Source organism: Phoca vitulina, unplaced genomic scaffold (genome assembly GCF_004348235.1).
Source record: "Phoca vitulina isolate PV1807 unplaced genomic scaffold, GSC_HSeal_1.0 scaffold48, whole genome shotgun sequence".
NCBI lineage: Eukaryota > Metazoa > Chordata > Mammalia > Carnivora > Phocidae > Phoca > Phoca vitulina.
The window spans coordinates 541,191-554,213 of record NW_022589751.1 but is presented as its reverse complement, the minus strand read 5'-3'; the positions used below and the strand labels follow the sequence as shown (position 1 = coordinate 554,213).

At 36.8% G+C, this 13,023-nt stretch overlaps 1 protein-coding gene across 2 annotated transcripts in view; it reads left to right on the top strand.

Moving 5' to 3' along the window:
- The window catches only part of VSTM4 (V-set and transmembrane domain containing 4), a 100,216-nt gene extending 87,455 nt beyond the window's left edge, over nucleotides 1–12,761 (top strand). For both annotated transcript variants that reach the window (XM_032432437.1, XM_032432436.1), the window contains exon 8: nucleotides 11,142–12,761. In XM_032432437.1, the coding sequence (XP_032288328.1) occupies nucleotides 11,142–11,267 (126 nt within the window). In that variant the 3' untranslated portion in view covers nucleotides 11,268–12,761. The remainder of the gene's footprint in view (nucleotides 1–11,141) is intronic.
- The last annotated feature ends 262 nt before the right edge of the window (nucleotides 12,762–13,023 follow it).

Sequence of the window (13,023 nt, the reverse complement as noted above, 5' to 3'; positions counted from 1 at the left end):
AATGTCCGAGGCCTGGAAATCCTGCTTCCAGGGGTTTCTTTTGTGCCTGAGAGCAGTCTGAAGCACTTGCAAGGGTGTGGACAGCCCATTCGAGGTCATTGAAGGTTGTACCCTGGAGTGCACATGCACTTCTGTGTGAGTAGGAATGGGGTCTTGAAGACCCGCTGCAGGGTCCTCACCCAGGTTGTGCCCCATTGCATCACCCACTTTAACCTTGACATGCTGCTCCTGGCTCCTGGCTTTACTGCCAGTTCTATAGTTTTACCAATAATTAATGATTCCGATCATTTGCTCTAAGCTGCTTCTCCCTTGAACCTTCCACTAAAGCATCCGGGCAAAAACAAGGTGGCTTGGTGAGAACCGGTGAGGAGTCTACATTTACCGCCTTCCATTGGCCATTAGGAATTTATCTCCAGTTAAACAAGCCGGGAAATGTAATTAAGCACATGGTTGATGGTGACAGCCAAGTGTGCATGCCAGAAAAACAATAGGTTCTTTAAAGGTGCCAAGGACCGATATTATGCATCTTCTGTTGGAAACTGTATACACTTCACAATTCGGAGCCTCCTGTGTGCTGCCTCATATCTTCAATCAAATTATTATATCCCAGAAATATGCATAAGGGAAATGATTCTACACATTTTATGGAGGGTTGTTGCTTGTAGCAGTAATTGAAGTACCTTTCCACTTATGAAAGTACTAATTTTATTTGTTTTTATTGCTTTTCTAGATGCAATTATTTATTTAGTGTGCTTTGGCTTTATTGAATTATGTTTACTATAGGAACATCATAAAAATGTATGAAAACAACACATCAGCCCAACCAGCCTGGTGACCTGTATTGAGAAAGCTAGTGTTATTTTTCATATCCAAACGTAATGGAATAACTTAAGAATAAACAGATAATCTACACTAGAAAACAATGCAATTTCAAGGTAATGTAATAAAACACCTGGACAATATGATTTCATAAATCTGGGTTCTAAAATTTACATGAGTTGGGTTTTGCGTGCTTATTTGAGGACACATGGCATTTCTAAATGGAATCATTATAATGTGAAATGTAATTAAACTGAAAGGCAAGATGTTGGCTTGGAATATCTGGACAACTAAGAAGGAATGTTAAAACTTGATGTCAAAAGACAAGCAAGAGGCTCTCATCCCTATAAATCTCCTTTGAAATTTAAAAATGGCCAATTTGTGAAGGTCGATTGGCAATCGTACTGGCGTAGGAGTTCAGGAACTCTCTTTGTCTTTTGCTTCCTGTCTCTATTAGGATGCTCCATTTCAAAAGAAAAGAGGTTTTTGCTTTAGGCATTCTTTTTAAGAAACTTAAATTGAATGTAAATGATTTACTTGTCCTGAATCTTGGCAAGATAACCAAGGTGGAAGCACGAAAATAAAAAATCATAAAACAAAACAACACAACCAAAGCCAAGAAACAACGAAAAGCACGTTGCTTAAATGCAAGTCAGGTGTCTTTTATGACTGTAAATTCATGACTGACTTTTATTTTTCTGATTATGACTTAAAATTAATTAATGTGTTGTTTAAATACATGTGCCTACTAGAAAATGTGAAAGGTATCAACAAATGTACACACTCAATTGTGGGTCTCCCTTCGGCCATCCAGGTTATGTCACCAGAGGGCACCATGAATAGGTACCAGAGGCTTGATTTCCCAAGCAGGTTCCAAGGGCTTTCTAAGCATGTAAAATACATATACACATATTTACCCAAGTGATAATAAAACATACAGTCCACATATGGTTCCCTCATTCTTTTTAAAGACTGCACCAATACCCATTGTATGAATACATCAGTCTCCCGCTGATGTCCATTGAAGTGTTTCCAGATTTTTGCTTGTACCAACAAACACCTCCATTAACAATATACAAGAGGACCCGTTTCTTCTGTTTCTTTTCACAGTCTTTCTTTTTTAATGTTTGTTAACGTGAAAGACAAAAAGTGATGTCTGATTTTAAATCATGATTCTCTTATTACGAGAGGTTGAGTCTCATTTGTGTGTGTAAGAGCCTTTGTAATTTCCTTTCCTGTGAACTATCTGGTCCTGTCTGTTGTACTTTGTTTAATATTCTAATGGATTATTGGCCATTATCTTTGTTGAATTGTAAGGCTTTTTGATATGAGTTGCAAATATTTTCTTCTTCATTCTTTAATTGTCCTTTGACTTTATTTAAGAAATATTTTGCCCTCTATGGCTTGAAGATGTACATATCTTTTCTGTATTGATCCTGGATTATTCTGTAAAATACCTTCTATACACTGAGGTTATTTTTAAAAATGTCCCCACTCATTCTTCTAGCACTTATGAATTTATTTTCCACATTAAATTTTAAATTTATCTGGAATTTGTCTGGTATAAAGAATGATGTAAGGATATGATTTTTTTTAATGGCTACCCAAGTGTCTTAACACTATTTATTGAAAAATAATAATTTGTTTTATTATTCTGGGTTCATTTCTAGACTTTCTCATCAGTTTCATTGACATATAGGTGTATTCCTTTGCCAGTACAACAGTATTTTAATTATTACAGCCTTAGACTTTAATATCACTAGAATTGGATTACCAGTTATTCTTTTTATATTTATTTAATAAAAATATTTATAATTTATAATTATTTAATAAATATATTTATATTTACATATTTATATAAATATATATTTATTTAATAAATAAATAAGCACTTATTGCTTATTTATTTATTATTGAATAAGTTTGATGTGTAACATTGTATAAGTTTAAGATATACATGTGCTATTTTGATACATTTATATATTGTAATATGATTGCCAATGTAACAGTGTTTATCACATTACATAATTATACATACACATGTACATAATTATAGTGCAATATTATTGTCTACATGCATTATCCTGTGCATTAGATCTCAGTGCCTTATTACTGCTCGTTACAAGTTTGTACCCTTATGCACCATCACTCTTATTTGACTCCTCTCAGTCCCCGGATAACCACCATTTTACTCTCTGCTTTTTATAGGTTTAACTTTTTGAGATTCCACATATAAGTAATATCATACAGTACTTGTCTTTCTCTGTCTCACTTTAGCTTAATGTGCTCAAGGTCCATCCGTGTTGTCACAAATGGGAGAATGTCTTCCTTTTTCATGGCTGAATAATATTCCATTGTATATGTGTAGCATATCTTTTTTATCCATTCATCCATTGATGGGCATTTGTGTTGTTTCCATATCTTGGCCTTGTGAATCATGCTGTGATAAAATGGGGTTGCATACATCACATTGAAATCCTGTTTTTTGTTTTCTTTGGGGATACACCCAGAAGTGGAATTGCTGGATTATATGGTACATCTATTTTTAATTTTTTGAGGAACCTCCATATTGTTTCTATAGTGGTTGGACCAATTTACATTCTTTCCAACAATGTTTAAGGGTTCCCTTTTTACCACATCCTTACCAACTCATGTGGTCTCTTGTCTTCTTGATGATAGCCATTCTGACACGTGTGAGGTGATATCTTATTGTGGTTTTGATTTGCATTTCCCTGATGATGAGTGATGGTGAGCATCTTTTCATGTGTCTGTTGGCCATTTTGATGTCCTCTTTGGAGAAATGTCTAATTCTTTTGCCCATTTTTAAATTGGATTTTTTTGTTGTTGTTGTTATTGAGTTGATGGAGTTCTTTATATATTTTGGATATTATTTGACTATTTCAACCCCTTATCCATTAATAGAGTTCGAAAAAAGTTCTCCCTTTCTATAGGTTGTCTTTTCATTTTGTTGTTTCTTTTGCTCTGTAGGAGCCTTTCAGTTTTATTTAGTTCCATTTGTTAATTTTTTTCTTTTATTGTTTGTGCCTTTGGTGTTATTTCCAAAAAAATTATTTCCAAGACCAGTATCAATGAGCTTCTTCCACATGTTTTCTTCTAGGGCTTCTATGGTATCAGATCTTTTGTTTAAGTCTTTGATCCATTTCAAGTTAATTGTTGTGAGTGATGTGAGAAGTGGTCCGATTTCATTATTCTGCATGTGTTTCTCCAATTTTCCCAGCACCATTTGTTGAAGAGACTATCCTTTCACTATTGGGTGTTTTTGGCTCCCTTGTCAAATACTAGTTGACCATATATGCTAGGGTTTTTCAGTTGTCTGATGTGTCTATATTTGTGCCAGTACCATAGTGTTTTTATTACTATGGCTTTGTACTGTAGTTTGAAATCTGGAAGCATAATACCACTGGCTTTGTTCTTTTTTCTCAAGATTGCTTTGGCTATTTAGGGTCTTTTGTGGTTCCACACAAATTTTGGGATTGTTTCTTTTATTTCTGTGAAGAATGCCTTTGGTATTTTGATGGGCATTATGTTGGATCTGTAGGTGGCCTTGGGTAGTATGGCCATCTTAGCAATATTAATTCTTCCAGTCCATGAACATGGAATATCTTTCTATTTGTTTGTGTCTTCTTCAATTTCTTTCAGCAAAGTTTTGTAGTTTTCATTGTACAGATCTTTCGCTTCCTTGATTAAGTTTATTCCTAAGTATTTTTTTGATGCCATTATGAATGGGTTCATTTTCCTTATTTGTTTTTCAGGTGCTTCATCTTTAGTGTAAGGGAGTGTAGTTAATTTCTCTATGTTGGTTTTGTATCCTGCCACTTTACCAAAATAGGTTTTTTACTAAATCTTTGGGATTTTCTATATGTAGGGATCATATCATCAGCAAACAATAACAATTTTACTTCTTCCTTTCTGATTTGAACGCCTTTTATTTCTTTGTCTTGCTTAATTGCTCTAGCTGGGACTTCCAGTATTTTATTGACTAGGAGTGGTGAGAATGGGTATCCTTGCCTTGTTCCTGATCTTGGGGAAAACACTTTCAGTTTCTCTTCATTAAGTAAAATGTTAGCTGTAGGCTTGTCATATATGGCCTTTTGTATGTTACTTCTATATCTAGTCTGTTAAAGGTTTTTATCATGAAAAGATGTTGTGTTTTGCCAGATGCTTTTTCTATATCTATTGAGATGATCATGTGATTTTTAGCTTTCATTTTATTGATGTGGTGAATTACATTTATTGACTTGTGTATGTTGAATCATCCTGCATCTCAGGGATAAATCCCACTTGGTCATGGTGTATAATCCTTTTAATATGTTCATGAATTTGATTTGCTAACGTTGTTTTGAGAATTTTTGCATCTATATTCATCAGGGATATTGGTCTATAGTTTTCTTTTCTTGTGGTACCCCTGTCTGGTTTTTGTATCAAAGTGATGATGGCCTCATAAAATGAGTTTGGAAGCATTCCCTCCTCCTTGATACTTTAGACGAGTTTGAAAAGGATTGGTATTAATTGTTCTTTGCATGTTTGGTAGAATTTTCCAATGAAGCTGTCTGGTCTTGAAGTTTTTTATGTTGGGAGTTTTTTATTAGTGATTCAATCTCTTTACAGTTAGCTAAAGCTACTCTTTAGCTTTTCTATTTCTTCCCAATTCAGTCTTCTTAGGTTGTGTGTTTCTAGAAATGTAAACATTTCTTCTCAATTATGTAATTTGTTGGCATATAATTGTTCATAGTAGTCTCACGATTCTGTGTATTTCTGTAGTATCTGTTCTAAGGTCTTCTCTTTCATTTCTAAATTTTTTTATTTGATTTTTCTCTATTTTTCTTTAATTAGTCTAGCTTAAGGTTTGTCAATGTTGTTTATCTTTTCAAAGAACTGTCTGTTAGTTTCACTGATCCTTTCTATTATTTTTCTGGTTTCTATTTCATTTATTTCCACTCTGAGCCTTACTTTTTCCTTCTTTCTGTTAACTTTGGGCTTAGTTTGTTTTCTTTTTGTAGTTCCTTATGATGTAAAATTAGGTTGTTTGAGATCTTCCTAGTTTCTTAATATATGTACTTATTGTTGTAAACATTCCTCTCAGAACTGCTTTTGATATATCCCACAGTATTTGATGTTATGTTTTCATCTTCATTTGCTTTGAGATAATTTCTTATTTCCCTTTTGATTTCTTCTTTGATCCAGTGGTTGCTTAGAAATGTGTTGTTTAGTTTCCACATATTTTTAGATCTTCTCACTTTCCTCTTGTTGATTTCTAGTTTTATACCATGTGGTCAGAGAAGTTGGTTGTTATGATTTCAGTCTTCTTAAATTTCCTAAGATTAGTTTTGTGGACTAACATGATCTGTCCTGGAGAATGTTCCAGGTGCACTTGAGAAAATGTGTCTTCTGCTGGATGGAATGTTCTGTATATGTCTGTTAAGTCTATTTGTTCTAAAGTATGTTTCAATTTCAACATTTCCTTGTTGATTTTCTGTCTGAATGATCTATCCATTGCTGATAGTGGGGTATTGAAGTCCCCTACAATTATTGTATTGTTGTCTATTTCTCCCTTATGATCTTTTATTAATTACTTAATTACTTTTATTAATGACTTAATATATAATATACATATATGCTTAAATATTAATTACTTAATATAATTAATGTATACTTAATTTCATTGTTTAGTTGTTGGGAGCATATATATTTACAATTGTTATATCTGCTTGATGTATAGACCCCTTTATCATTATATAATGACCTTTGTTTCTGGTTACTCTTTTTGGCGTGAAGTCTATTTTGTCTGATATAAGTTTGGCTATGTCTAATTTTTCATTTCTGCTTGCTTGGAATATCATCTTCCATTTTTTCATGTTAAGCCTATTGTGTGTCTTTAGAGCTGAAATGATTCTCCTGTAGGCAGCATTTAGTTGGGTTTTATTTTTTATCTATCCAGCCACTTGTGCCTTTGATTGGTGAGTTCCATCCATTTTACATTTAGGATGAATATTGATATGTAAGTATTTACTATTGCCATTTTGTCTTTTGCCTTCTGGTTATTTTGTCTTTCCATTGTTTCTTTTTCCTTCGTTTCTGTCTACTTTTGTAAGTTGATGGTTTTTCAAGGTTATTGGCACAGTCTCCTCCCCCCCCCCCTTTTTAATGTTTTGTGTCTATGCTTTAGATATTTGCTTTGTGGTTGCCATGAGGTTTACACAAAACATTTCATAGATAACATAGTCCTTTTGCTGCTGATAGCAATTTATTTTCATTTGCCTATGAAGTCTCCATTCTTTCACTCTTCCCCTTTTATATTTTTGATGTCAAAAATGATCTCTTTTTAGGGGTGCCTGGATGGCTCAGTCGTTAGACCTCTGCCTTTGGCTCAGGTCATGATCCCAGAGTCCTGGGATCGAGCCCTGCATCGGGCTCCCTGCTCAGCGGGAAGCCTGCTTCGCTTCTCCCTCTCCCACTCCCCCTGCTTGTGTTCCCTCTCTCTGTGTCTCTCTCTCTCTGTCAAATAAATAAATAAAATCTTAAAAAAAAAATAAAAAAAACCAAATGATCTCTTTTTATACTGTGATTTTGTTACCAAGTTGAAATAACTGTAGTTATCTTTAATGCTCTTTTCCTTTAACCTTCATGCTGTAGTTAAGAGGTTAATAAACTATTCTAAAGAAGAGTTATCGTATTCTAATTCTATGTATTGCCTTAATCAGAGTTTTGTGTACTTTCATCTTTTCATTTCAGCTTGAGGAGCTCCTTTCAACATTTCTTGTAGGGCAGGTCTAGTGGTGGTGAACTCTCTCAGCTTTTGTCTGGGAAAACCTTTATTTCTCCTTCATTTCTGAAAGATAACTTTGCCAGGTATTCTTTGCTGACAGTTTTTATCTTTTAGTACTTCTAATATGTCATTCTTCTCTCTCTTGGCCTGTGGAGTTTCTGCTGAGAAATCTGCAGATAGCCTAACCAGGGGTACTTTTGTAGGTTACTGTCTTTTTTTCCCCCTTCACTGTCTTTAAAATTCTTTCTTTATTGTTGACTTTTGACAGTTTTAAAATAATGTGTCTTGGAGAGGGTCTTTTTGCATTGAGATAATAAGGTGTTCTATTAGCTTTGTGGATTTATATATCCCATTCCTTCCCCAGGAGTGGGAAGTTCTCAGCTCTTATTTCTTTAAATAGGCTCTCTTCCCTTCCCCTCTCTCCTCCTTCTGGGATACCCATTATTCTTATGTTGGCTTTTCTAATAGAGTCAGATGATTCACATGGTTTCTTCACTATTTAAACATTTCAGTTCTCTCTTCTCTTCCACCAGAATCATTTTTATTTTTCTGTCCTTGAGCTCACTAATTCTTTCTTCCATGTGATCTGCTGTATTTCCCGTACATTCTAATGCATTCTTCGTCTCATTTATTGAGTTCTTCAGCTCCAGAATTTCTATTTGGTCCTGTTCTGGAATTTCAGTCTCTTTGGTAAAGTATTCCTTCTGTTTATTAGTTTTATTGCTGAGATCACTGCATCATCTTCTTGAGTTTTCTTGTGGCTTGAACTTCTTTACAACAAGTGTTTTAAATTATCAGTTAGGTTATAATATTCCATGTCTTTGGTTGCTGGCAAATTGTCATTTTATTTTTGTGATATCATGTTACTGTGATTGTTTTCATATTACTGTGATTTTTCATGGTGTTTGAGGAGAAGTGGTTCTGCCACTGCATTTGAAGTAGTGAACACCTTCTTTTAAAATGTAGGCAAGGTTTTGTTTACTTTGATTCTAACTGTTCAACAGGTTGGTAATTAGGAGCCTTCCTTTTGTTTTCCAGAAGGTGGCGCTATAGCACAAGATTTTGGCTTCTGTTAAGGGATCTGACAGGCTGCTCAGATTGGGAGCACTATGCATTTTAAAAAAAAGCAAAAGGTGGGGCAGAGCAGGGGTGAGTAGGGAAGGTGTATACTCAGTGCTTGCGGTTTTGGGTGTGCCCACTGCTCCGTAGGGGGATCCTGAAGTGGGGATGGTCCTCTTTCAGTCTCTTTTCCTCTCCCCCATCCCTGTGGTCTCCTCAGAGAGAGCAACTGGTCCCTCCAGCTGTGTAGCACATAGCCAGGCCGACCACCACTCACTCCTGACTTCACCCTCCACCTCCTCTGCCAGAAGGGTGGTGCTGGCTGGTTGCTGGAGCAGCCCACACCTTCTCTGCCATCACAGCACATGCCACCGCGGGCTCCGTCACCACCACCACCCTCCCTCTGTAGTCCCGTCCGCCCACCTTAGGTGCACAGATGGTCAGATCTCTTGGCTATCCTGGTATGCTATGCAGAGGTGTTTTTCTTTTTGGTTATGGATGTCCAATTAGTTGTACATGGAAGGGGAGAGAAGAAAGGAATGACTCCTGCTGGTGTGATGCTGACGTCACTCCATAGTAATCCACCAATTATTCTTTATTTTAATTATGTTCCTTAATCATGGCAGGAAAATATACACCTCTGCCTCCTTCATTCAAATGTTGTTTTTAACAAAAACGTTTCTTTTTAATTTTACTAAATACCTTTCCAGCATCTATAGAGATAACCGTATTGTTGTTTGCATCTGTGGCTATCGTGGATTGTATTGGTAGATTTTTCTAACATTGAACCGTCTTTGCATTCCTGGAACATGGTTATCTGCCTTTTAATGTGCTTCCTCATTCTGAGTAAATCTGATTTAAAATTTACATTGATAGATTGTTTTAAAATACATGAAGTTTTTCTTCTTCTTTTAATGTTCTGGATCAGTTTAATTACACTGGAATTATCTTTTCCTTAAAGGAATTTCTCATAGAAAGTTTCCTATAAAGCTGCCTGGGCCTGGTGTTCTTGAGAAAGAGCTCTTTGACAGTATTTCCTTCCCTTCTTTTCTTTTCCTTTTCTTTCTTTTTTTGATAATAATTAGTACATTCATATTTTCTGGAGTTAATGTTTATAATTATATTTTTGGAACATTACCCATTTTATCCTGTATTTCGAAATTTGGGGCAATGAGTTGAGCAAAGTCATTTTTTTGTTTGTTTGTTTGTTTGTTTGTTTTAATTAAAAAAATTTATTTACATTATATCCCCTTCCTCATTTCCTATGTTAGTCATTTGGGCTTTTTTCCCATTTTATCTTGATTAATTTATTTTTCAGTTTATTTGTTTTATGGTGTTTTCCAAGCACAAGCTTTTGGGTATTTTTATAATTCTACTATTGTTCTGCTTTCTGATTCATACAGTCTGGTTTTAATTTTGTTGGTTTTTCTTTCTACTTTTTTTTCACTTATTTTGTTCTTTTCTAACTTCTTTAATTGGGTGCTTGATCCATTTAATTCACATTATTAATATAAGTATTTAAGACTGTGACTTTTCTGTGAGTACTGCATTCTTTGGTTTCTAGCAAGTACTGTTTTCTTTTTCATCATTATCAAGATATTCCAGAGCTTTAGTTTTGTACAGGTTAAGTCATTCAAGGCAATGTCTAGATGGTATTCTAATTTTGTTATTAATTTCTAGAATTTTTTGTTTCTGTCTCTATCTTTTATTTATTTATTTATTTTTTCCTTTTGATCAGAAACTGTTAGTGGGACACCTGGGTGGCTCAGTTGGTTAAGCATCTGACTCTTGATTTCTGTTTAGATCATGATCTTAGGGTCATGGGATCGAGCCCTGAGTTGGGCTCCACACTTAGTGGGGAGTCTGCTTAAGATTCTCTCCCTCTGCCCCTCCCCGGTCTCGTGCTCTCTCTCTCTCTCAAATAAATAAATAAATAAAATCTTTTTTAAAAAAAGAGAGAAACTGTTAACATTATTTTCAGAATTAAAGTTTATTTTGTGGCCTCATGTTTAATCATTTTTTGTTAGTGTTCTATGTCAACTTAAGAATAAATGATGATGGGGGCACCCGGGTGGCTCAGTCGTTGAGCGTCTGCCTTCGGCTCAGGTCGTGATCCCAGGGTCCTGGGATCGAGCCCCACATCGGGCTCCCTGCTAGGCAGGAAGCCTGCTTCTCCCTCTCCCCCTGCTTGTGTTCCCTCTCTCACTGTGTCTCTCTCTGTCAAATAAATAAATAAAAAAAAAAAATAAAAAAAAGAATAAATGATGATGTCTCTTTGCAGGGCATAGTGTTCTTTAGAAGACAATGAGATCTTTATGATTATATTAATTAGGTTTTTATCTATCCTTGGAAAGTTTGTGTCCATCTTTTCCCCCTTGGATCCTCAGAATGCAGTGAAAATGCACGCCCGATGAATGAAGGTATGATGTGGAACTCCCTGTGGTCAGCTAGAGTTGTGTTGTGTTCTATCTTCTAGCCGAAGATTGCCGAGGAGAACCTGACCTACGCTGAGCTGGAGCTGGTCAAACCCCACCGGGCTGCCAAAGGCCTCCCCACCAGCACTGTCTACGCCCAGATCCTCTTTGAGGAGAACAAGCTGTAACGTGGCGTCCTCTTCCGTGGTCCTATTTAATACCTGCCACCCCAGTTATTTATGATATCTTGGAAACAAAATCCTTATTTTTGTATTTTACCTCGTGCCTTCTGTGTGGTGAGGAGCCCTTTTCCAGCGGCGTCCCAGGTGCCTTCGAGGAGAGGTATGACACACGAGGTACGAGGCTCCTCTCCATCAAAGAGTAGGGGCCACAGCCCTTGGACGAATCTCCCAGGACAGGATATGTCTGGGTCCGAGCCCTGAGCAGTGTGAACTCTGATTCTGAGAGCACCCAAGGAGATTTTCTGCTGAGCCAAACCTCTTCATGTTTTCTTCTCCTTTCTTTGGGTTTTAATCTTTTTAAAATCTTATTTTAATCTTCTACTCTTCCTGTATTTGTGATACCAAGCTCATAGTATATAGCTAGAGGAAATGCCATTATAGGCCAAAGTGTGAGATGGTAGATATGTCCTAATTGGTTTTTCAAAAGGTCAGAGAACATTTCTAGGGCACCTCGATCAGAGCGAACTGCTTATTGCAAATGGTCACTCAAGATAGCATCTCTTGTTTTAAATAGATGCACTGACCCTGGTGATTTAAGGGCAGAGGCAGATTGTGGGGAACTTTGATGTCTAAGCTAACAGTCCACTGTCTCTAAATACGCCAGTGCCCATTTCCCCGCCTGTGATCACCCAAGGATGCAGGGCGAGTAGCACACCATTCTAAAGGACACCCCCCCCCCCCTTCAGCACGGTGGACTTATATTGCTATAGAAACTCATATTCCCCAGAAAGTTCTTGCTCACTGTTTTCCAAAGGAGCAAGGGAGGGAGCTAGCCATCGATGGACACGCTGGAGGAAGTGGGCCTCTTGGAAGTGTGCCGAGGTTACCAGCTCTGATTGAATGTCTGCTCTTGTGTGAGCAGAGTTTTTTTGCCTGGTTCCACTGGGGTAGGAGAGTAGGAAGTGCAAGCCGAGCTGGAAAAATGTGTTTTAAAGACCCTACTGTTGTAAAGTGCCTCTCCCAACTCGACTTCACATGTGATTTCTCATGTGTTTGGGTTGGGCTCAGGCAGGGATGCGGGGCAAATACATCTGTGCTGAAGTTGCCCTGTGTGGACTGATGCGACATCCAGCATCTCCCTGAAGATGGACACCTTCTAGAAGAGAGGCAGCCTGTTGACTGTGTGAAGGACACTTTTTGTGTGGGTGTGCTCTGGGCGGTTATTTACTGCACACTGCAGAAATTGTTTGGCTTTGTAATGGATCATGTATATACGGTAAATTATATATTTTAAACACAGCCTTGAGTGTGAGTTGTGCTCCTCTGTGAGACGAGCCACGTGCACTCGGTCTTACAAGTTTCTTATTCCCTAATTATCTCAGACTCATGTTTATATTAAGTTGACTTAACCTGTCATAGAATTCTTGTAATGGGATAACGACTACTGTGAGATTCTGGATACTATACGTTGCTTCACAATACATGGTGTTAACATTCGTGCGACAGCCAGTACTTATCTTCAGAATGAAAATTTCTTTACAGTGTAAGGCTCTCATTACAATAGCTTCAAAAAGCAAATGTTTGTCCATGAACTTAGCTCTGCAGTAACACTCGCAAAGACCCATGATAGCTTATGAGTACATCTTGTGGTTTATTGGAAAGGGTCCGCATTGGGAGCAGGTAGATTTTCTAGAAGCAGAAATAATCTGCCTTTACAAAGAGGAAGTCATTCTCTCTGGCCTATACCTGCATCTCATTTCCC